This window comes from Balearica regulorum, chromosome Z (genome assembly GCF_011004875.1).
Source record: "Balearica regulorum gibbericeps isolate bBalReg1 chromosome Z, bBalReg1.pri, whole genome shotgun sequence".
Taxonomy (NCBI): domain Eukaryota; kingdom Metazoa; phylum Chordata; class Aves; order Gruiformes; family Gruidae; genus Balearica; species Balearica regulorum.
Window position 1 is genome coordinate 57,816,595 of NC_046220.1, and position 23,436 is coordinate 57,840,030.

Below are 23,436 nucleotides of genomic sequence, written 5' to 3' on the forward strand. Positions count from 1 at the left end.
TAGTGGAAACAGCCCTGCCCTGTAAACAAAACATTCATACTAAAATTTTATAAACAGAATGTCTGGTTTTGCCAAAACAAAAAGTTGAAATGTTCTTTCCATAGGAAATGGCTATGCTTTCCTATGCCTTATTTTATACTTACATGAAAAAAAACCCCAAACCAAAAACCCCAATATTTTTACTGAAAAGAAGCTTTGGCTTGTAGCAAGCACTGTTCACAGCACCTGCCTAAGCCTGACCAGAGGAGGACTACGATCCCCCTCCTCTCCCCCCTCCCCGAATTCCTCCCTGCCATTGTGGGATCTCACACAGAGAGGGGCTGAGAGGGGCAGGGCTGCACTGCTGGGAGTATCTCCCTTCAGGGGCCTGGGGTGCACTTCTGCCTGTGAGGGACACTTTGAAGTGCTGATCACTGCCAAGGAGCTGCACTTGCCAAAGCAGAGCAGCAACCTAAGGAGTTAAGTAAAACCCAATTTTAAAAGCACTGAATATTTTGTAAACCATTGTGAAAAGGCGGGGTAACACATTGCACTGGTGTGAATGAACCCACACAGTGGGCATGGCAGCTGAGGGCCAGAGTATTCCTCTCCGCTAGCAAGGCCATAAAAGCCCAGCTTCTTCCCTCTGGGCATCTACTGTTCTGGCTTGCTGTTGGGGAAACAGCTGTTTCAGTAGGTGTACACACTGTCACTCTTTCTTGGCGTAGCACACCACTAGCAAATCACAGCGCACGGCTTGTTTCCGAGCACCACCTGCAAAGGAGGGATGTTACACAAACACGAAAGAAGGCAGAGGACTTTTTCCTGCCCTGGTTCAGGACTCAGTTCAGTGGCAGCCTGGAAATTGTACCACATGCCTGCCTGCCAGTCCAAAGTGAAATGAAATGATGCAGCATGTGGCTGAGTTTCTACCACCTGAGTTTTCAGTGCTGGAGGGTACATGTTGCTGTTTGCCGCACATTGCCTTGGATCTCACCGTTAGGCCTATGGATATTTGAGGCACAACAGTGTTCTTGATTTGTGCATGAATGCACAGGAATGCAACTCCAGAAATCATTTACTAGATGAAATGTAGCACTTGCCTTTTCCCTTATCTTCAAAGGACTTGTGTCAAAATACTGTACTCTGCAAGGTTTGACCAGCTCTAATCTAGAGGAAAAGCTGCCATAACTGCCTTCTAGATTTTATCTACCTTTTATGATGGAAATATTTTAAAGAATGCTTGATTCTCCTGAACTCCCAGACCTGTATTTTACCTCCGAGTTGGGTGAAAAGGCCACTGCCGTTTAAGTTGAATCAACAGCATCATGCAGTTGTATTACCAACCTTAGTCTCCACAAAAAGCTCCACTTGGACTTGATGTCTGTCATGACTTCTCTGAGACATTAATACAATAATTTCCTTAATGCGTATGTGCATACAGCAACTGGGGTCTAGAACTACATTGGGGAATCATGCTAAAAGCTAAAATTATCACCAAAGGTCTATTCAGACACCTGTGTTGGGGGAGATGAGCAGGTCCACATGCCAGTTTATGAAAGGGAGAGTTGGCTTGGATGAGTTCATAGGATACCCTTCTCATAGGTGAGAGATAGGATACCCCTGTGCCAGGGCAGGCAGAAAACATTTCAGAGCATCCTAACAGCAAACGAGACGAGACCCATTGTAAAAGACAAAAGCAACAACTATAGGAAGAAAGCAGGCGATAAAAAGCTTTGGCAACTTCTTGCTGGAGCAAGGAATGTGTTAAATGAGCTCCCAAAGTTAGACTCAGTGTGATCCGAAATTTGTGCTTGTTCACCCCAGGGAATGGCAGAATCAGGAAATTAATGACGCCAGTATTTGTTTCCCTGATGCGAGGCTCCTTGGAGGAGTTCCTCCCTCATCGAGGATTTTGGCTCCACAGCAGGAACTAGATAGGACCTGAGGGACAACTTTGAAGGACGCCTGCATTTTACATACAAGACATTTGGAGTTTTCTTTCTGTCTTTCTATACTGCAAATTCTCAAATTAAAATGTGCTTTGTGCCAGAATTGGGCTAGCAAGGACCACTGTTATGCACATATGTGCTTACTTTGTATAAATGATGATTTGTTTTCTGTGATGATGATTTGATTTCATGAAATTCATTAGTCAATTGTCCTCTTAGAATGGGGTTTTTCAACCTTTGTCCTAGTTTCAAATTCAAAAGGGGATTTTAACTTAGAGGCATGGTACCTTTTTTAAAAAAAAATGTGATAAGGATATGGAGGGCCTTGACTACAAAACTGCCAGTGGAAAAAAATTATGTACTTGGGCATTTTATTGAGAAGGGTGGTCAAGCTATCTTCTCCTGTTTTTCTTGCCTGCTGACTGACTTAACATCTGATAGTTATTTAGTGACAACTCTGAACACTAATGCATCACCTTGACCAATGATGAAGCTGAGGAAGAGAACAGGTTCTTCATTCCTGTTTTGCAGACATCAGCATGAAGCTGCTTTGGCAGAGACTGGGGAAAGTTTTAGCTGTTCTTGAAAAGCATGCCTTGCTGATTAATCTGTGATTTATAGCACTGGAGATGGGTGTAGATCCTCTCTCATAGCTCACAGAGATTCTTCCGCCTGAAGCATCTGATACTGGCTGCTGCATGGGTAGGCAACTGGACGAGCTGAACGGCATGCCAGATCTAATAACACTATATTTATGTTTCAACAAACTCATGACTACCAATGGAAGTCTTCAGCCTTCAAATGTACTTCCTGACAATACAGCCTGGCACAGGCAGTAAGTATGGAGTCCTCCATAAACTAAGCTGATGTATCGCTTTATTTTTGCTAGCCAGAGGCTTCAACTGGGATCAGGCAGTTATTGCAGAGACGCAAGTACCCTCTCACTGTTTCAGACCATCCTGGACCGTATGAAGAGTCCCTGTTTTTAATGCATGTTGTGTAATTCCCATCTCTGCGAGTGCACTTTAGTGTTTTCAGAGATGCAGAGCACTGCTGAGGATTCAAAAAAAGGTGTTAATTCCCAAAGCATTTCTTGGGTTTGGACAGTTTTCTGCCCTCCTTCCAACAGTGTCATTGAGCAGTCCCCTCAGTGGCATGTGCTGGTATGTCCCAACTCTGCGGTGCAGTGCCCGCAGCACTCTCCTGCAGCCGTGCCTGCAGAGCTGTGACCCACACTGACACCTTCATGGCTGCTCCTTCCTATGCTGGACTGTCCTACTCAACCCACGTGTAGGTTCACAGCAGTTGGGTACAGGGGTCTTGGGCAGGGTTGAGTTACAGCAGCATCGTGGAGAGCGGAGATGGGAACGGTTTAAAAGCGAGCTGCTGAAGTTAAACAGAGGATTAAACGAGCACGGGTTTTGCAGCCACGAATACCATGTGTTAAATGCTTTTCCTTACCAGGCTGTGGGAATGATCAGCAGTGGAGGAAGGCTTAGCTGGCCTTTCTAGGGAGATTGCCTCTGTCAGTGAAACTCTCTGAGTGCCGGCATGGCAGCTGATGCCACAGGGTCAGTACCCCCGTGGTGGTGCCTGGCTTATGAGTGGGATCCCAGTAACTGTGAAGCCACTGGTGGGTGCATTTGGGTGCATTCTCCATCGGTTAGTAAAAGAGAAAATGAGCAGTGAACCAAAACTAGCAGAAATATCAGGGTATTCTGCCTTTGCCTTCTGTTTCCTCAAACTGTGCCTGTCTGTGGCTGAATAATTTCTGTCTGCAGCATCCCTTTTGTGCACAGGCCATGGAACCAGTGGTCACTCTTGGCACCTGTTGCCGCAGGAGGCGTGCGGGGCCGTGTGCTGCTCCCAGCCAGCCTGGATCCCACTCTGGAAGTAACAATTCTGACACTTTGCCTCCTTCAAAGGAGCGATGGGAAAGCACAGTGTGCCTTTTGTTTGCTGCTTTTGCAGTTCCCCAGTTCTGGATGGAAAGTAGCAAAATGCAGGCAGTCAGCATTAAAAAAAACCAAAAAACCTCACCCCCAAAATCCATTAAATCCCCCCAAAACCTAAGAATATTTTTATTAGAAAAATTAGAGGTTTTCCTATTTTATTATTATTTTTAAATCTTGTGTGATTACTTTTTGCATGATATTTTCCATTAAAGCACAGCAGTCCTCAGTTTGGTGCTGAGTGCCTCACATGGTCTAGAAAGTGAGATGCATTCAGCACTTTAACCTGCCCTTAATTCCATTTCCATGGTACTACTCCCTTTGTTCCCCTCAGTGTGTTGGGTTTTTAATCTTTTGCTCTGTGATTGCTTATTTATTTCTTTATGGACGGATTTCTTTCACTCAGCTGCAGCCTTTGTCCCAGGCTGCAGCAGGCCTTGGGGGCAACAGGGTTTCTCTACAACCTGAGCTGAGCAATCCTTTCTATGCAGTCACAGAGGGCTGGTTTTATTCTCTTTAACCTGCCACAGATTGCAAGAGTTTTCTTCTTCCTAGTTTAACCGATGGTTGAAGTCTGTTACATAAGCCAACATCTTTGAAATCTTTTAGACCCCGTTGTTTTAATATTATTCTCCCAAAGTTAAAAGCTGGCAGCATGAAGTTACAGTGAAAATGGCATCCTTCCAGGCTGCTGAGAAATCTCCAACCTCTGAGGTGAGCGCTATCAGCTTAATTTTTGTAAAGCTGTTCTTGCTGGCAGTCCTTTCCCCTTCCCCTTGCCTTTCCCCTTGCCCTTCCCCTTCTCCCCCCCCCCCCCCCCCCCCCCCCCGGGAAAAATGCCACCCCAAGAGTTTTGAGCCCAGGACTTTATGCCTTAACTCCATAAGGAGCACACTCCTTTGTGAACACTTCCAACCTCTCTTTGATACCTGAGAAGGGATTGTTCATTTCTCTTAAAGCTGACCTGCAAACAAAGGAAAGGATATGGTTTTGTGCCTACTTCCTTTCCTCACTGTTCATTAAGTCCAGAAACACTTGTTTGCTTGAGGTTTTCAGATAGCTTTCTAGCACGTCCAAGTTCTAGATGTATCAGCAATGCTAAGCTTGCTTTTTCTCTTTTTTTTTTCATGGAGGTCTCCCTGGGGAACAGAAATTTGTACAGACATTCACATTTGGGAAAGTTGGAAATGTGTGGTAGGAAATCTTCCCTTCCAGTTGTTTTATAGGTGTTCGTTATATAGCGCAAGACATAGTCCTCCTGCCATGCAGCTGAAATACCCTGTACCGTTGGTTATTTGAGTTTAACTTTCTTTGTAATTTGGATTTCACTAGTCCTAGTAGGCATCCAATACATCTTTATAAATATTCCATGAATACAGACAGATAAGGAAAAACCTTATTCCTGTAAAAATAAATAGTTCTAAAGAAAGTGTTAGATCCACAGATAGACAGAAATATAAAATCAATTTTATAGCATAGGAAGAAAAAAGTGTGTAATGATTTAGAGCATTTACATTTGCATTTAGGTATCTTTTCATTCTGTACATGTGGCATTTAAACAAGTACGTACCAATTTTTCCTCTCACAACTGTTTCCATTGAGAAGATATATAGCTTATAAATAGTGCAGCTGTGTAGCATTTGGGACTAAATTCATGCTTCACTCTGGACACCACAGCATATGCTGTGTAAATTCATTAAGGGCAGTTAAAAAAAAAAAAAAAAGCAACTTTGCATTTTTTTCCTAAAGGGAAAATTTTGTTTTGAAGGGTGCAAAGCAGCAGATTGTTTAGAACAGACAAGCAGAACAAAATGTTACAACTTTCAAGGCTTTCTAAACTAAACCTAGAAAAACTACTCTTGAGGGTCTTTGGGTTTTTTGTTTGTTTGTTTTGATCAGCTAAACATTTACTTTGATATTTTCAGGATTTTTTACTGAGCAACATTGTGACTACATTATTTGCTAAAAAACTTCATCAAGGTTAGTTTTTAATTCTTGAATACTTGGAAAATGGTCAGTTTTTAAATAAAAATGCTCCATTTAAGCCAATCCCTCACTGAGAATACAAGGAGTTTCAGAAACATATTCAATTCACTATGTCAAGCACTCAATGCCAGATTTTACCTTCCCAAACACCAGTTGAGCTCTACTGTGAGTGTACATTGCCTTTATTCATGTAATCAAAAAAGACTTTTTCCAAAGGGGCCCCTTCTCCTTTCAGTGCACTGATTAGACCAGAGCATTACCCAACCTGAGATGACTTATTGAGACCTGTTGATTATTTTTTAATCACACCGTTTAACTGGTTTAAAAGATGGTTAAAACATAGTCAGCTGAGCTACTCCCCAAAGTACCCCGCTCCCGAATTCAGCACTAATGGCAACACCCTATGAACGCTACTTGTATGCGTTACCGTCTTCCAGAAGGCAGCAGCACTGTAGAGGAGTAAAACACAGTAAAACCCTGTTATCGTGCTTCATTTTCATAACAAGCATTGTTTTGAGAGATTATAACACCTTAAAGAGTCCTAGCTGGCTCTGTGTCAGGCTGTCTGCTAAGCTTTGATTCCCCTTTCTGAAATATTTGAGATGATGATACTTCAAACAGCCAAAAAGGAAAAACAGAAAAAGGAATTAAAATGTTCACTTTCCTTTTTTTCCAAGTCTTCACATTGGTGGGGAACCTACTGAGGAAGTGTTCAGCTTCTAGAGAGAGGTCGTGTAAGCCAGACCTGCCAGTTGCAAATGACTATGCTGAATTTCTTTTTACTTGGCGTAAGTGTGGCTACAGCTACTCACAGTCATACGCCTGTTCAGCCCATCACCTGCTGAAGCCTCGAACATGTGATTGTTTGCACGCCATCTGAAAGCTGTTCTCCCTTTACAGCTGCTGTTCTGCAAACCAGCAAGTCTAGCATCAGGGCTGCCCATGTAGGATCAGGTGTGCTAAGCAAAAGCACCCACCTGGACTGTTCAAACGTGTTCAAAATGTGCTGACAGGTCAATTGCTACTTCTGGGCATTGTTGTCGGTTTTCTCACAGACATCAGGACTCCTTATATATGTGTTGTCTGCACGCTGGCAAACGCATGAGTGTGCGCTGACACCTGATTTCGATCAGCTGTGCTCTGCTGGGTGATAGGGCTATCTACAGACTTGAGGTTCTGTGCTTCACATGCTGGTTCCCCTGTGACAGCCTCACAAGTTTAGCCCTGGACCTAACTAGTGTGGACACGCACAACTCTTCCTGGTCTGGAATCACCCAGATAGCGTGTCATTTAAGAATTGGTCATGTTTCTGCTCTATGCCTACACACTAGAGGAAGAAAGGAGGGCACTATTGTCACTAAGCTTCCCACTGCCATTTTTCACGGATACTGAATGAAAAAAGTTAGGAAGCAAGTTGTTGTCTGTTACCTCTATAACAGACACAATTTATCGTAAAGACACACTGACACCTCCCCTGCCCAAATCTTTGTATTTTCTACTGAATGATGCTCCTGCAAGGAAAGGTTGTTCCTACTGAAATTTTCTTTCCAGCTGGATTCTATTGAGGTATAAGGTGCAACACAAAGGCACTCCTGAACATCCTGTGAAAGTCACTTTATTGCAAAACAAGTATCGTAAGATAGGAAATTTACATTTCACATAGTTCAGCTCTTCAAAGAAATGTGCAAACCATGTTTCATTTGTAGAAGGGGCAACATGAGCTACAAACCGAGGGCAAGACTGGCCAACTGGTTGAGGAGCACTCAGCTTATAAAACGTGAGTGAAGTGTCCTTCAGTATTCATATTATCCTGAGTATTGTTTCAGTTCAAGGACTGCACATGAAAAGGAAACACTTGGTTACTTTTACCTAGTATATTGTACACCTGTAGGGGTTTTTTGTTTACCTGACGTTTTTGTTGTTTAGGCTATAAAGGATAACCATCTTGTAAACAATGAGGTTGGATTATGGGGGTGGTAAATGACAGTATTCTGACCTTCCTCCCCAACAGGCTGTTAAAAACAATAGATAAGGGCTAGGTTCTGATAGGCAGAGATCTCATAGCTTCAAAGCTTTCGGAAATTAATCATCTTTTCAACTTAGAACTGTTTTAAAGCAACTTGAATACACAGGAGCCACTCCATGGGGGCATCTTTTGAGCTTTTTATACCATTTGCTTATGTACTTTGGATGCACTTCAAAATCAGAGAGTACTTATTCCTGATTATTGCATTTAACAATACTATGAATGAGGAGGGAAATGCTTTCTTACACTCTGACTGCTGTATAAATACAGTGTTTATTTCACCCAATTCCACACCTCATCTTGTTCCATCATCCTTGTGAATCTTCTACATAGCACATTCAAAATCTGACTTGCTCAGATGTCAATGAAGTTCTGGAAAATTCCTATTATCAAATGGCAAGGCTGCAGATGACCATAAAAAAAATCAAAATTTTTCCACTAAAAGCAGCAGCCTCAATCTCCCTTGTACTTTCAGAGCAAAGAGGCTTTGCATTTAGAAACATGTGGCATCAGCTCTGAGAAAGTTCACCATAATTTTCTAAAATGAAGTACAAAGGAAAAAATTTCACTGTTTCATTTAACTTCAACATTAAATTGTGTTTGGGCAAATGGGATCAGTTATTTTAATCAACATTAAACTATAATTTCCAAAACACTGAAAAGGTGGAGGGAAGAAAGTAATATTGAGGGATGCTTTCATGAATCTTTGTTTCAAAATGCAAACATTACATGGTAAGCATGGTCACAACACAAATTGTGGCTCTGCTTTTGCCTCGCTAAATGAGTTCCAAAGACCTAATCTCTCTCTCTCTCTCTCTCTCCATATCCTCATCTGCAAAATTGCAATAGTATTTTCTTACTTCAGGGAAGTACTGTAAAGATTGTCTAGTAAAATGTTTGCTCAGGGTTCAGAAAATACTAAGCATTAGGTATTATAAATTATGTGCTAGTTTCTCTTAAGTTGCAGTAAGGCCTGAGTGAAGTGCTGTGTACAAAATTCTTGCTGTGTGCTTCTGTAGTTAATTTGGGATAAGGTTATCTACGTAAGAGCATTGTATAATAAAAGAATCACTCATAGCTTAGCATCTTCTTTTTAAACTATTACTTGTTAGCTCTGCTAAACATTACACTGATTATTAAGAAATCCAACTGCATGTCAAGTAGTAGTCCCTATACTTAGAAAAAAAATCAGAATTACTCATTGCTACTTCTTGCTTTCCAAGCTTTGGTTGAGAAAACTTGTGCAGAACTCTCCCTGCAGTTAAGGACCACGATAGAAACTGATAACAGAAACTGACTGAGGAAATTATTCTTTCCTACAGCTCCAGCTCAGCAAACACTGAGCAGGGGACCATATCCCTCCTCATTAAGACAGCATTTAAGCATGTGATTAACTTGCAGAATGTGGTCCATTGCCAAAAACACATGGATAAATGCTGTCTTGGAAAAGGACCATAAATAGACATAATTTGTCACCGTACCTTAGACACATTATTTAGTTTCATGTAACACCTCAACCAAACTGCACAGAGTTCTGTGCCTGTTAGCTAGTTGTGACTGACCTCATGCCACTAACTACTCTAATGGTCCACCCCTCCACATTATGTAATTATTTTACAATATATGCAAAAGTATCAAAAAAGCATCCCCTTCCTTCCCAAGCCCTCACGAGCTGTGGTTGATTAGGAGTCATCCCCTGGTTTTTGTTTAGTGATCTTGTGTAAATGCTTTACTGCATGCTGTCCAGAAAGCGCACATGCTGTCTTGTGACAGACTTCTGATTTCATAGATGTTGAATACCCCATCACTTCTGGCTTGCAGCAGGAAGCTCTTCCTTGGCCAAAGCAGCTAGTCCTTAGGTGCTTTGTGAAGAAGTTTGGGCATCGTATTTCCTAAAACTGTGGTTACGAAAAGATTCCCTGCAATGAAACGGATCCATAAATAAAGTTGGCAAATGAAAAAGAATCCAAGAAATACCTGCCTTGTGAAAAGGAGCTGCTGACAAATCATCAGATGAAACACATTATGTGTTGGCAGGTCAGAGGCATATTCCTTCTTCTGCTCCCACCCCACAAGACACAGTGGCTTTGTGAAAAACCGTATATTCGTTAAGTAAAGAACGTAAGTTAAACTCTTCTGTCTCAGCCATGGGACTAAACCAGACTATGTTATCTGGGCATTAAAGGATCACTCTTACGTCATGCTGGCTAACACCACATGGTGCCATGTGTTCAAAAGAAACACATAGCTAGTCTATCTCCTTCCTGGCTTCAAATATTGAAGAAATGGCAAGATGTTTCCAATATCTTTTCATTAGGGTGAGGGGGGAAGTATTCTCTAACGATGCATTAAAATGACATAAATCCTCTACCCCAGGAATGAGCAGTTAACACTACATTCACCTCCAGCGGAAGTCAGCAGACTTCTTTAATCAAGTATGAAGTTGGCAGTGTATATTATGGCCTGTTTTTACCTGCCAGTAAAACTGCCTTTCTTCCTTGCAAAAATGTCATCTTTTTGTATAGCTACAACAGATAACCTTCCCCTAACTGTACCTTGTGCTATGGACTTTCACTACAGGTTTGTACAGCTCTGGGATCTTCCTCTCAATCATGGGCCTCAGGTTCTCCTTCAGCTTCCCATAGTTCTTTCTGAGCTCTTGCTGATATTCCCGTTGGTCAGCAGTAATAAGGCGCTTGTTTTTCTCCACTGCTTCACCACATCTAGGCAAAAGAAAAGAAAAAAAGGCATGAGATGTATCACCTACTTCAGTTAAACTCATTAACTTTGTGTTAGATAATCTGAATGACCAAGGATCCAGCTCCTCTGGGCTAGGCGTTCCTCTGATAACTTGTCAAGTCCAAAATGATAATGAACTAATAACAATTCTCTATCTTTTCCATGCACAGAAATTGAGGTGGTATTTTTAAGACATTAGAAATGCATGAGGGAGCTAATAAAAAACCCCCCATGACTGCAGAATACTGAGCTACCTGCCTACTTACTATCAATGATGCAGTGACAATAGCAGAGAGTAAAGGCTGTATCTTTTGCACAAGGCTTGTTTTTATTTAACTCAAACTTATCCTTCAGCAATTATGCTTTGTTTGGACTAAGGAGATGAATATCTTGCTATGTGAGTATGCTTGTTAAGATTTACAAGCATATCTAAAGCAAAGGCCATATGTGTCTACCACTACCAATGTGTCTGCTTGATGGATACGGTCAAATGTTTTCTTATGAACATCTTCCTACTAAAAATGTCATTTTATTAAAAATAAAATCAAGGCATTAGTCTGAAATGCTTGATTTCTGTAAAATGTCAAAAGAGAACACAAATGGAAGATCTCAATTTCTACATAATTAGTTTGAAGTGCTAAAATTTGCTCCCATTTGGGATGCACAGCCTACCAAAGCATTGACCATGAAGCAGGTATAACAAGTCTGGACCAAGTGTCTAAAGCATGTGATGCCAGGATTCATGATGCTAACTGGCATAATTAATTACACAGTCATAGTATCATTGCCTTATTGCTATTATTTCCTTTATTGATGCAATTCAGCGTTTCAATTTTGTTTTACTGACCTCATTATAAACTCTTTGAAGCACAATCTCAGCTTGTTATGATGCCGATAAAGTTTGGGGTCTGCTGGAATTTCAGCCAGGAACACTTGCGCTACCTCTAGCGGTCCCTTATAGGAAAAACACAGGAAAATGTCAAAAACACCTGCTTAGACTGAAAACAGAGCACACGTTTGGTTAAGCTGTTTGTTATTTCATGAGCAGAATTATGAAAGAAAAGAAAACTATGCATAGTCACCATAACAGGATGGTTTTTTGCCCCCCTGCCCCCGATTTTTCCTTTGGCAGGCAGAATTTTTGCCCATTATATTTTATCATGTCCTGCTTTTCTTTCTCCTCTAGCCCCACAAAAAAGGGAACAAATTCTACTCAGCAGAGAAGAGCTGGGATAGCTCTACTGCCAAACCTGATTACATGAGAGAAACACAGCTCCTATGTGTGGCATTACAAGACCCCAAGGGAGTTAAATAAGCCCAGCGCAGAAAATGACCACACTTTCCAAAGCTTACAACAACTTGAGACAAGAGGCTTTGGTTGATGAAGAATCTGGAGAAACTGGGAGTATTTAGGCTTTCAGCAAAGAAACCAAGCTCTGTGCAACTGTGGATAATGCCAAGGTTTAGTACATATACTTATATTATAATTATTGCATTTCAACTTTCTTTTGGGGTACTCAGGTCTTGACCTCATGTATTTTCTGTGAAACAGAATTTTTTTGTGGTCCTACAGCAGAATTATTATTATTCCCATTCCCCAAGGATACAACTGGAGTGAACAAAATGTCTGAGAAAGCTAGTGTGCTAGAAATGGAAAATCCTTGGATACATTCACAAGGCTTCTGTGAGTTTCTGCACCTACAACCAAGACCGCACTTCCATGAGCTCTTTTACCAAAAGCATAGCTGATGAACAATATACAATGACTATATATTAAAGGATGAAGTTTAAATGCACATTGTGACTAAATGTGTATGATTAGACATACTTCTAGTGCAAGAGAAGAGAGCAAAAAAGAAAGCACAATAAGAAATGTATGCAGAAACTCTTCATCTGGCTTATTTGCATCTCTTACCTGATTTACAGTGGCTCCAACTGAGCCCTGCAAAACCATCTGGAGCATTTTGGCATCTGGTGGTTCTTGGTTGGTGGCTGCAGTTAGTTCCTGTGTTTTTTTCCGCATATCTTCAATAGCAACTTCAATTGGGGTTAAAATAAACTAATGAAAATGGAAGAAAAAATGCTTCATTACCTGAATCATGCATGCAGTTGACCTGTTCTAAATCTGGCTATACCACTATCATTTTTTCATGCCAAAACCAGTAGTTGTGAGACCCAGGAAGACAGCTGAATCTAACTGGCACCTTGGTAGATGCTGTATCTGATCCAAAGCTCTTTGACATCTTATGATTTGCAAGAATAGACTGTGGATCTGACTCCCTGCTTGCATAAATTATTATTATAATAATTATATTATTCTAAGTTACTGACTTCATGTCTGAAATGGTTTTGCACTTCCTACTTTTATAAAGCTTCCCTGTCTCTAAACCAGCTCTGAGCCCAGTTAGTTATTTGACTGTACTATCAGCTACAAGTACAGCCATAACTAGAGCTCCATGCATCCTCCTACATAGCACTACAACTGTGAGGTCAAAAGAAGAATATACACTTGCTATCCTCTCTTCTCCTAGTACATGTTGCATTTGTCTACCCATTCTACGCCATTCCTATTTATGAGTAACATGTCTGAGAAATTCAGCTTGCTTTTTTTCTGCCAAGCATAGAGTTTGAAAACTTTCCCACCCAGAAACTCCTGCAGCCCCTGAGAAACTAGTTTTGTCCTCAAAACCCAATTACCTCTTCTTTTTGGATGACATTGATTCTAGTTTTGATGTAGGGGAAAGCATGCATTGTGGTTAGGATGGTGTTCCTCTTGTACTGCTCGCTAAGCTCTCCTCTGGGGCGCCCATCCATGGTGAAAGGTGTAGTGTACATGAACCGACAGAGGTTGAAGTTCTTCTCAAAATAGGTTACCCTGTCTTTCATCTCATACTCATCAAAATATGGCTCCACAAAAGTAATTTGTATGTATGCCTGAGAAAAGAGGGAAGAACCATTATAGTGCTTTATAAACCAAGAAGTGTAAAAGGAACGGCATATGTGAAATATCCCATAGTTCATGCTGGCTAAGCATGGTCTGGAAGAGCACAGAGCTGCAAATCCTTCAGGATTTGTCTTCAGAGCTGACAAAACTTGCCTCTGGGGAGGACACAGCTTAATCCTAGAGATCAGATCCATAGCAGGGACCAGAGACTGGAACTTCTAATTTCCACACTCTCTGACAAGCTACCAAACTAAGCCTTTCACAGAGGACATCTTTGGAGACAGAGATCCAGTACATTGTGGGATTTTTGGTGCCTTAAAGTTTGAGCATAAAAGCTTCAAGGGAATCCCCCTCTCTTCCTTTCTCTTCTGTAACAAAGCACTCAACACTCTCAGTAGTACTTTCCCTACCTTATTGGGATCCAGCTTTCTTTTGTCTACAGGAGCAGAGTCCTTAATCACTTCCACAGCATCCTCCCCAAAACACTGGCCATAAAATCCCTGAAAGGAAATAGAATTATCCTGAAGTGGTTTTAGTCCTTAATATAATGCTAATGATCTGTATGACTCTAGGACACAGGAGTAACCATGACAATTTCTGGGCTCCGTACAGTCAGTATACTGCTTCATGAATCACAGTTGGCCAGGTTAAGGCATCTTCTGACAAAGATCAGTGTAAGTTGCTCACAAAAAAGCACAAAACTCAAGATAAAGCGATCAGAAGGGAACATTGCAGTTCCATGAAAAAGCTGAAAAGATACCAAAGCAAGTATCTGGCATGCTCAAATCAAATCATTCAATATATTGCAGGCCTGCCTCAAGAGAATGGATCACTTTCACCATTATGCTGTAAAAAGGGCTACAATGGAAAGGATGTATACAAAGGAAATAACCTATGGTACAAATCAGTTTGTTACTGATTTTTATATAGCAATAATACTATTAGAACTGTGTGTGTTCATTAGAAAGTATAACATAACATCAGAGATCATATTAACAAAATGTTTTTTTCTTTACCTCTAACCTGTGAGAAATCTCAGGAAGTTTGGTAATTGCAGGCTCCTTATAAACAAATTCCTGTTCATCCAAGTCCCCGAATTTGGATCCATAGAAACCAACACGGAAGTAAGTTCCAAACATTCGCTTTTGACCCTAAATGATAAAAGGAAAGAGGAAACTTTCAATTACTTATTTTTCTACGTCAACATTGTAGTATTTGGATGCCTTTTTTTTTCCCCAACTGATGTACAAGAAAACCCACCACTCCTACATTTTCCCATATTTCAGAGCCAGTTTATGTATCATCAGTGCTGATGGATTACAAGCACATATTCATAAAGGAAAGCATACAAATTAAGGGGACACTTGACTGAAATCTAACTTAAGACTTAGGCTAATCATGAAGTGACTTTTGTAAAACAAAATAACTTACTATTTTTTAATTCCATTGGATACACGTTAACAAAATTAAAATTTTGCAATGAAAATTGGTAAGAATTTGAAACTGACTAGAATCAGCAATAAGATTCTTCTGGAGAAAGAGAAGAAAAGGGACAGTATGAGTGCTGAGAATTTAGCCAAGCTTTGGTATTCTGTTTTATAACTGAAAACACTAGTTAATTGACAATAAAGTTATTTGTCTTAGATGTGGTCAAATGGAATCATGCATGTTCGTATTCTAGGGTTGGCCTGTTCAGCTATTTTTCTGTAACTCTAAACCAGTTTTATATTAATATCTGCTTTTTCCTACAGAGAGGACAGAGCCTCTTTTCATTTGTAGACCCCTTTGTAGGTAGGCCAAAGCAGATGGAAGTTTTTGTTAGAAAAAAGAAACAAATCTATTTCACATGTACAGTTTTATTATCACCAGTCTTAAACAAACAGTGCAACCCAGCAATGTGTTTTGCTAGCAGTGTCTTGCCTCACGAGTACCTTATTAATAATGCTGTCAAAGGCCTTCTGTAGCTTGCTGTGTGTCAAGGTAAGCTTCCTGAAGTCTCGATGTGCTTCCAGTATGGGGATGACAATTTTGTACACCTCGTTCACAGTTTCATACAACCCCCCCTTGGGAGAAAAGAAAAAGAAAAAAAAAAAAGAAAAAAAAGAAAAAAAGGAAAAAAAAGAAAAATAGAAAAAAGAAAAAAAGAAAAAAAAGAAAAAAAAAAAGAAGAAAAGAAATGAGTTCTCATGCACTCTGAAAAGAAACTAGAACTCCATTAACAGCCTGGCTGAAAAAGGGATTTATGAGACTCATCTTTTATGAGACTCATATGAGACTTTTATTATGACTTATCATTTATGAGACTCATCTGCTATGTTGTTTGTTTTAGCTTTCTAAAAAGTAGTAATAGTAAATGAGTAGTTTGTAGCTGCAAACAACAAACTGGATCTAACTTGGATCTTTGATCTGTTAGGTTCTCAAGCCCAAATTCCTGTGTAAAACACATGGTTTCTACTTAGCAGCTAGAAGAGTTAGAACCACAGGTGAGCAGAAGGAAATGGATTTGTTTAGCATGTATGGTTCAGCGCAACCAGAGCTGCATCTGGAGAAAAGGAACCCAAATGATATCTTCAGAGATGCTAAATCATATATCTTCTTTAGCACTACTGTAATATGATGAGCTAATTGATATTAACATTATTACTCTTGACATGGTTAGTGTAGATTATGAGGCTGGTGATTGTATGCTGTGAAAAAGTACAGAGGTAACTCTCACATGCTTTCTAAAATATACAGTTTAAGCAAGATTTCTTTCTTAAATGTACTATCCCATGAAAATACCAACCAAAAGGCTTGGTTCATGCCTGGGACAATCTCTGCTGCTGCTGCCTGTAACCTGCACAGTAGAGACAGATATATGGCTGAGCTAGGCTACCTGAAAAGCCTTGCTAGCTAAGCTGTTTGAGGCAGGGCTGGGTCAGCCATAAGATGTGTCTCTGCCTCTTGCTGTTTGCAGTGGGGCAGATCTGTGGAGTCTGGTTTACCAGTAAGACTTCGTTTCCTCATGTGCAGGAAAATAAGCCATGGATCTGTCCCAGATATCCCCACTCCATCTCCCAGTGATTTTGGCCCTCACTCACCGTACTGAAGAGCTCTGCTGCTTGTTCCAGCAGCCCTACCAGGCCACTTTCTGAGAAATACCTCCCAGAACATATACCATCTTCATCTGGAGACAAAACGTCATCTGAAACAGCAGATTCCTCCAGCACATTGGACGAAATGTTCTAAAATACATTAGAGTAGAGAAATCAGAAACCTAGATCAACAGGATATCATAAAGATTGAGGCAGAAACAGTTTCTACATATTTACATGATGGGAAGAAGAATGAGATTATACAAGTCCAGCCAGGGGATACACAGTTAAATTCCATTTAGAAGCAAATGTAACATCATAAATCTCTGCAGATGGCAGATCAGGAGTTTTGCTACAAGAATCCTAAACTTTCTTTCTCGCCTCAGGTTTAAAAGACAGGCTCCAGTAGGTCGCAAATTGCCCCCCGCCCCTTTGCAAGCAGAGGAGAAGTAGGACATAGACAATACTCCTCTAAAAACTGCAATAAGTGAATGCTGCTTCTTATTTCAGCCTCTGCCATTACACCTTGATCCTGCAGAATTTACTTGGTTTCTTCTTAAAGTTACTGATCTTATCGTGCGTTTAAATAAAACTAGATAAAGTACACAATGTCAGGCACTCGTTGAGATTCTAGACCATGAAATAACATGTCCACAGTTCTTCAGGATCCCTTTGAATAAATGACACTGGGTAGAGTCAACATTAAAACATTTCTAATACGTAGAAATACATGTAAATGAACATTAAAATATGTGTACATTCAGTATGGAGCTAGCATGTGTGATGTTCAACAGCAGCAGAAATGCTAAGCTTCAATTTGCTAGTAATTAAAAGGAGTTAAATTAGTGTCATAGTGTCTCACTTCAGCAGAGACTGGCAATGACAATCTGTCTGAGTGCAGGACAGATACCAGCTGGCTAGCTAGCCGAGTCCTTAAAGACATCTTTATAAAATGGCAGAGACACTGAGGGCTGTTACTATTGATCAGATTTCAGATAAAGAATTGGCACTACACATCACTAGCAACACGGGCCTTTCGCCCTTAGGTTTTGTCAATGTATTTATTTCTCCATGGATGAAATTCACTCCAATCATGCTGCCACCACAGCGCCTAGTCTACACATCACATCAGCTCTACTGGAAGGATGAGCACAAAGCTCAGGACAGCATTCACAGGAGTTAAGAATATGTCTGCATTTCAGCCAGATGGAAAACTGCGGCATGTTTTAGCATACCCCTACCACTTTCTACCTATCAGTCTCTGTCATGGTTTAACCTGGCAGGCAGTTAAAACAACCACACAGCCTTTCACTCACTCCACCCAGCAGTGGGATGGGGGAGAGAACTGAAAAGGAAAAAAAACGGTAACACTTGGGGGTTGAGACAAAACAGTTTAACAGGACAGAAAAGGAAGTGAATAATGATAATAATGATGACAAAAGAATATACAAAACAAGTGATGCACAACACAATTGCTCACCACCTGAAATGAATGCTCAGCTATTTCTTGAGCCAAACCACCTTCTGGCCCACATCTCCAGTTATATACTGAGCATGACATCATATCGTATGGAATATCCCTTTGGCCACTTTGGGTCAGCTGACCTGGCTGTGTCCCTTCCCAGTTTCTTGGGGGTCCCCCCCCTTCTGGTTTGCAGGTCAATATGAGAAGCTGGAACATCTGCTAAGCAGCTGCTTAGCAACAATTAAAAACATCAGTGTGTTATCAACATTGTTCTCATCCTAAATCCAAAACACAGCACTCTACCAGCTGCTAGGAAAAAAATTAACTCTATCCCTGCCAAAACCAGGACAGTTGTATTGAAGAAAGTTACTTCCATCAGAGTTAGCCTCCCTGGAACATAGCTAGGGCAACTCATGCAACCCTTGCTGCAGCTCAATTTCTGGTTTTCCCTTTCTGTAACAGCAGCCATTAAGGACTGTTTTTACAGAATGGCTTGTGGCCTCTGGTGGATTATTTTTTTTTTTGGTAGCAAAGGGAAAAGAGTCCAGAGGAGTGATTTATTTATGAAAGTAACCAAGAAAGTCACAGACACCAATTATCTCTTCTTTGCCTTTAAACTTGTAATAACTATGTCAGGCATGTATTTCCATGTTTTACAGTCCATGCATTCTAGTAGTAGAGAGCCTTCCTGACATACTCCTGGTGCTTGCATGATCTTTTGCAAAGTGGACATGCCTCACCCACCTTTTGCCTTGATCTGCCTTTCATATTGAAGAATTTTATACTTCTCTTGCATAATAAAGACAATACATAAGTTACCATGTATATCATCAGCAATTCTTTTTGACCTCACAAGCCTAGTTTTCTTTAAGGGAAAGAAACACTTGTGTAAACTCAAGGAACTTTACCATCATCCCCAGCCCTTATCACATTAGGTATGGCTAGGGTAGCCTCAACCTAGGTCCCCAAAACAGTCGAATTAGGCTACCGCTGTGCCCAAGCTAGTTAGCCATGTGCCTCAGCAGATAGACATAAACATTAAGTCCTTGTCTGTCATAACATAAAGTGGCTTTAAAGTCAGTCCCTATGCAATTCATACTCTAAGTTTGCCTTATCTCTTGAAAAGGTAATTTAGTTTAAGCACAAATTAAGCTCAAAGGGAATTTCACTGAAAGTGATTCCGTTCTGATTTCAAGGGATAGTTTTGATTGCACAGGAGGAATAATATATAGTTTTGTCTGGCACAGTATAAGGAAAAGTGTTACTCTACTGACAGTTTTCAGACACTAACAGATTCACTGCAGAAGACCTAGGCCAACTGATTTAATCCTTTACTCATGTGTAAAAAGAAGATAACACTTCTGTTCATCCAGAATAATTTTTTTTATACACATTTTTCTCGCACTCAATTCCACAACTAAATGTATATCACCAATATTAGTTAATTTGATATCTGAGCTAAATGAAGAAACAGACACAGAAAGAGTCAGTAAGCAAGACCTGGAACTCCAGGTAAAGCCAAGGCAGTCTGAGTAGTGTTTCTCTCTTTTAACAAGTTCATCTGAACAAGGTCTTTACAGGTGCTACAAAACACAAACCTGTTTGTAAAGAAAGGGAGCTCTTCCCTTGAAAGGCTTTGTAAAAACACAAAGTGGTATTATAGTTAATCATCGTTATTGAGCAAACTGAAATTCAAAATTATGCTGTCAGATAAAGAGTTGTGTAACTTGGTTTCTGGTCATTAAGGCATTTCATTACTTCTCTCCTACGGAGCAACTGTTCCTTTGGCAAACGTGTATTTACACAAGCATTTTGATGACAGAGATTGATTTGTTGCTTTTAAACTTCTACTTTTTTGCTTGCCTAGTGCCCTGTTAGAATAGTTCTCTAAAATAACTGGAAACATGCCCATTCATGGCAATCTTCATAATCTGGGAGCAACTGAAGCAGGAATTGCATTAGGGTCAAGTGTGTGAGATTACAAGCATTCAAGGAAGCCTGGGAGCAGGACAACATTGGGAAGGGAATGCAGATTTCACCTGTATCTAAATGATGATAGTATGTAACAAGTAGGGAGAAAAGAAGAAAGAAGTAGTGAATGGCAGTTAAAAGTTAGGAAGAATACAAAACTGATAAGGGATGCAAAATGGCAGAAGCACAAATCTGTGACCAGAAGTTTAGCCAGTAAAAAGAGTATATACACAGCTATCTTAAGAGTAAAGGAATTTAAGAATAACAATAATCCATCACCTGATTGTTAAAATGCAATTGCAAATACTAATGCCCAACATACTAAATTCAATGCAAAATGCCAAGTGGTTCAATCAGGTTCACATATATGTGCTGGTTTTGGCTGGGATAGAGTTAATTTTCTTCATAGTAGCTGGTATGTGGCTGTGTTTTGGATTTGTGCTGAAAATGGTGTTGATAACACACAGATGTTTTTGTTACTGCTGAGCAGTGTTTACACAGGGTCAAGGGACCCCACTTGACCAAAGGGATAGTCTATACTATATGACATAATGCTCAGCTTATAAAGCTGGGGGAAGAAGAAGGAAGATGGGGACATTTGGAGTGATGGCATTTGTCTTCCCAATTAACTGTTACACATAATGGAGCCTGGCTTTCCTGGGGATGGCTGAACACCTGCTTGTCGGTGGGAAGTGGTGAATTAATTCCTTGGTTGGCTTTGCTCATATGTGCAGCTTTTGCTTTACTTATTAAACTGTCTTTACCTCAGCCCACAAGTTTTTTAACTTTTACTCTTCCAATTCTCTTCCCCATTCTGCTGGGTGGGAGTGAGCAAGCAGCTGCATGGGGCTTAGCTGCTGGCTGGGGTTAAACCACAATAATTAACTATTCTGAAGGGAACCTCTGCTCCGCAGGCGGTATAGTTATTTACTATTCTGAAGGAAAAAAAACCCACAGGTGGTATGGTTATATCAAGGGATGATGAATGTACCCAACTAATAGCGTTAGCCATTTCAAAATCACCTGCACCATAAAATGTGCTCCACATCAGTTTAAAAGAGCTAAGCAAAAGGGTATTCAGGCAGCAAACACTGAGTTTTAGAAACTTTTCTGTGTTTTAGAAAACTGGGGCAGTTCCAGAGGAGGAAATATTCTTTTGGGACCACATGTTTTTAAAAGTAAACAAAATAAGCAGATAGTGGTAGGTTTATCAGTCTGTATCCAGGACAAAGTGGTTGAAATACTGACACAAAATTTTGCTAAAGAAAAAATTAAAGGTATGGTAATTAATGTGAACCAACACCAGACTACAGAAACCTGATTTAAAGAGATTGCAATCTCATAAAGTCAATAATGCCCAAAACAGTAGATTTCTATACAATGTCTGAGTTTACTCTGCAAAACATTTCCACTAATTAGTTGGAATGATTCATAACCATTGCAGCAAACACTCTGTAAATGAACAACGGTCTTCACTAGTCTTCAAGAATAAAGGAGTCATCGACACATGGGAATATTTTAAGAGTTCAGCCATTTCTATTTTTAATAATGTGTGAAAAAAAGCAGTAAAATCACTGAATTTGCACATGAAGTCAGTTCAGGTAAGGAGAGCCAAAACTGCATTATCTGATAAACTATGTATAAATATCTACATTTCAAAATATCTGTTTGTTGTTGGAGTTATGCTTTCATCTATGTGATGCAGAAAAGAAGATGAAAAAAAAAAACCCAAGAAAACTCTCTGGAAAAGATCAACGTATTACTGAACAAAGAGCTCAACAACGCAAAAAATAACCAGTGGAGTCTGTGGAGACATAAACTGAGAGATACTTCCCAGGCTTAAAGAAGTTACGGGACATTTTTACTCGACTTTGATGTGACTGCATATAGATAACAGTGATTGTGTCATTCATAATCAAAAGGGTGTTGGTTAGTAACTGGAGGACAGTCAAAGAATTGGAGAACATGCCTAAAAGAACTGAGTAGCTCCAATTACCTAGACTATGAGAAAGAAGTTTGGAAGATGTGTCTGTCACAGTTGATAAGTAACAGCCCTAGGAAAAGGCATGTGATAATAGAGGGGTTCTACTTAGCAAACAAGAGATTACAGTATCCAACTGCTGGAAGTAGAAGCTAGAGACAGACAGATACTAAAGTACCGGTTTTCACTAGTAAACATAAATCATTGGGACAACCTACCAAGAGTGGTGATGGATACTCTGCCATTGTAACTTTTCCTGCCCATACATGCACTTCTACTCTGGTTAACACAAGAAGGAATATACACACCAGAACAGGCCATCCCAGCCTTATGCTGTCAGAGCTTGGGATTCTTTTCTTACCTGAAAGCTGACACTGCCCACTGGGAGATAGCTTCGATCTTCAAGCATGCTGAGGTACTCTGCCACAAGTGCTGCAGCATGGACCAGACACATGGCTGCTTCTGTGTAGCACTTCCTCTTGGTGTGCTTCTCTGCCATGTTCTGCAGCCAAGTCAGCCTCAAGTCAGGCGATGTCTGGTATCCTTTGGCAATTCTAACAACACAGGGCAGAAAGGAGGTATGAACGATTACTTCTTCTCAAACAACAGAAAGAACATTTATAATTCTCCAACTGGGTTGAATGGAAGGAGACATGCCTGTCTTTATCCTGTATGATTCACTAAGCACAGGGCAAAAGAAATGGTTAGGCAGGGATAGGCAGGACACACACGGGCTATGATGAGAGTAAAACTGCTGAATCCAAGACTCTTAGGTGTTCATCAGTCTCTGACTCCCATCCTTGCCCAAGTCTATGCCCGCTTCCCAGTGACTCCACTGCAACATGCTCACTCCAGCAGCCTGGGCCCCCTGTGACTGATCAGCTGTGCTAAGGTGGGAATGTACTAAACAGAACAGCTAGAGGGTGTGTCCACAGCTTGTCCCTAAAACACACAGTTCTTGTCCTCACCTCACTGCAGAATTCCCTCAGTAGCAATTCTAAATGGATTCACCTGTACATGAGATCCATAAGCATCTCTGGATCTTCTTGAAATTCCCTCATTTTCACTGTATCCGACAGGATGCTATTCAGATTACACAGCAGCTCCTCTACCTGCAGTCACACAAAGATCAACATGCATTTCTCAGGTGTTTATTTTTTCCCTTCTAGAAAAATAACAGCATCTGCACCAGATGATGTTAACTCTGTTATAGTCCCTCTTACCCAAGGAAATGTCAGGCTGCTACAAGTTACATTTTCCCAACTCTATTCAATGCAGTAAAGACTGCTGACATAGCAAATATTAGACACACATTTTCATTAATCAAAATTAGCTGGAATACTTTGATCTGTTTACTTCTGAAGGAA

At 40.5% G+C, this 23,436-nt stretch overlaps 1 protein-coding gene across 2 annotated transcripts in view; it reads right to left on the reverse strand.

The window, feature by feature from the left end:
* Positions 1 to 7,468: 7,468 nt before the first annotated feature.
* DOCK8 (dedicator of cytokinesis 8) overlaps positions 7,469 to 23,436 on the reverse strand; it is a 94,906-nt gene continuing 78,938 nt past the window's right edge. For both annotated transcript variants that reach the window (XM_075740177.1, XM_075740178.1), the window contains 11 exons: positions 23,081 to 23,181; positions 22,431 to 22,623; positions 16,659 to 16,802; positions 15,510 to 15,641; positions 14,595 to 14,729; positions 13,989 to 14,078; positions 13,332 to 13,568; positions 12,550 to 12,693; positions 11,482 to 11,588; positions 10,451 to 10,618; positions 7,469 to 9,814 (listed from right to left, as the gene is read on the reverse strand). In XM_075740177.1, coding sequence (XP_075596292.1) covers positions 9,751 to 9,814; positions 10,451 to 10,618; positions 11,482 to 11,588; positions 12,550 to 12,693; positions 13,332 to 13,568; positions 13,989 to 14,078; positions 14,595 to 14,729; positions 15,510 to 15,641; positions 16,659 to 16,802; positions 22,431 to 22,623; positions 23,081 to 23,181 — 1,515 coding nt within the window. In that variant the 3' untranslated portion in view covers positions 7,469 to 9,750. The remainder of the gene's footprint in view (positions 9,815 to 10,450; positions 10,619 to 11,481; positions 11,589 to 12,549; positions 12,694 to 13,331; positions 13,569 to 13,988; positions 14,079 to 14,594; positions 14,730 to 15,509; positions 15,642 to 16,658; positions 16,803 to 22,430; positions 22,624 to 23,080; positions 23,182 to 23,436) is intronic.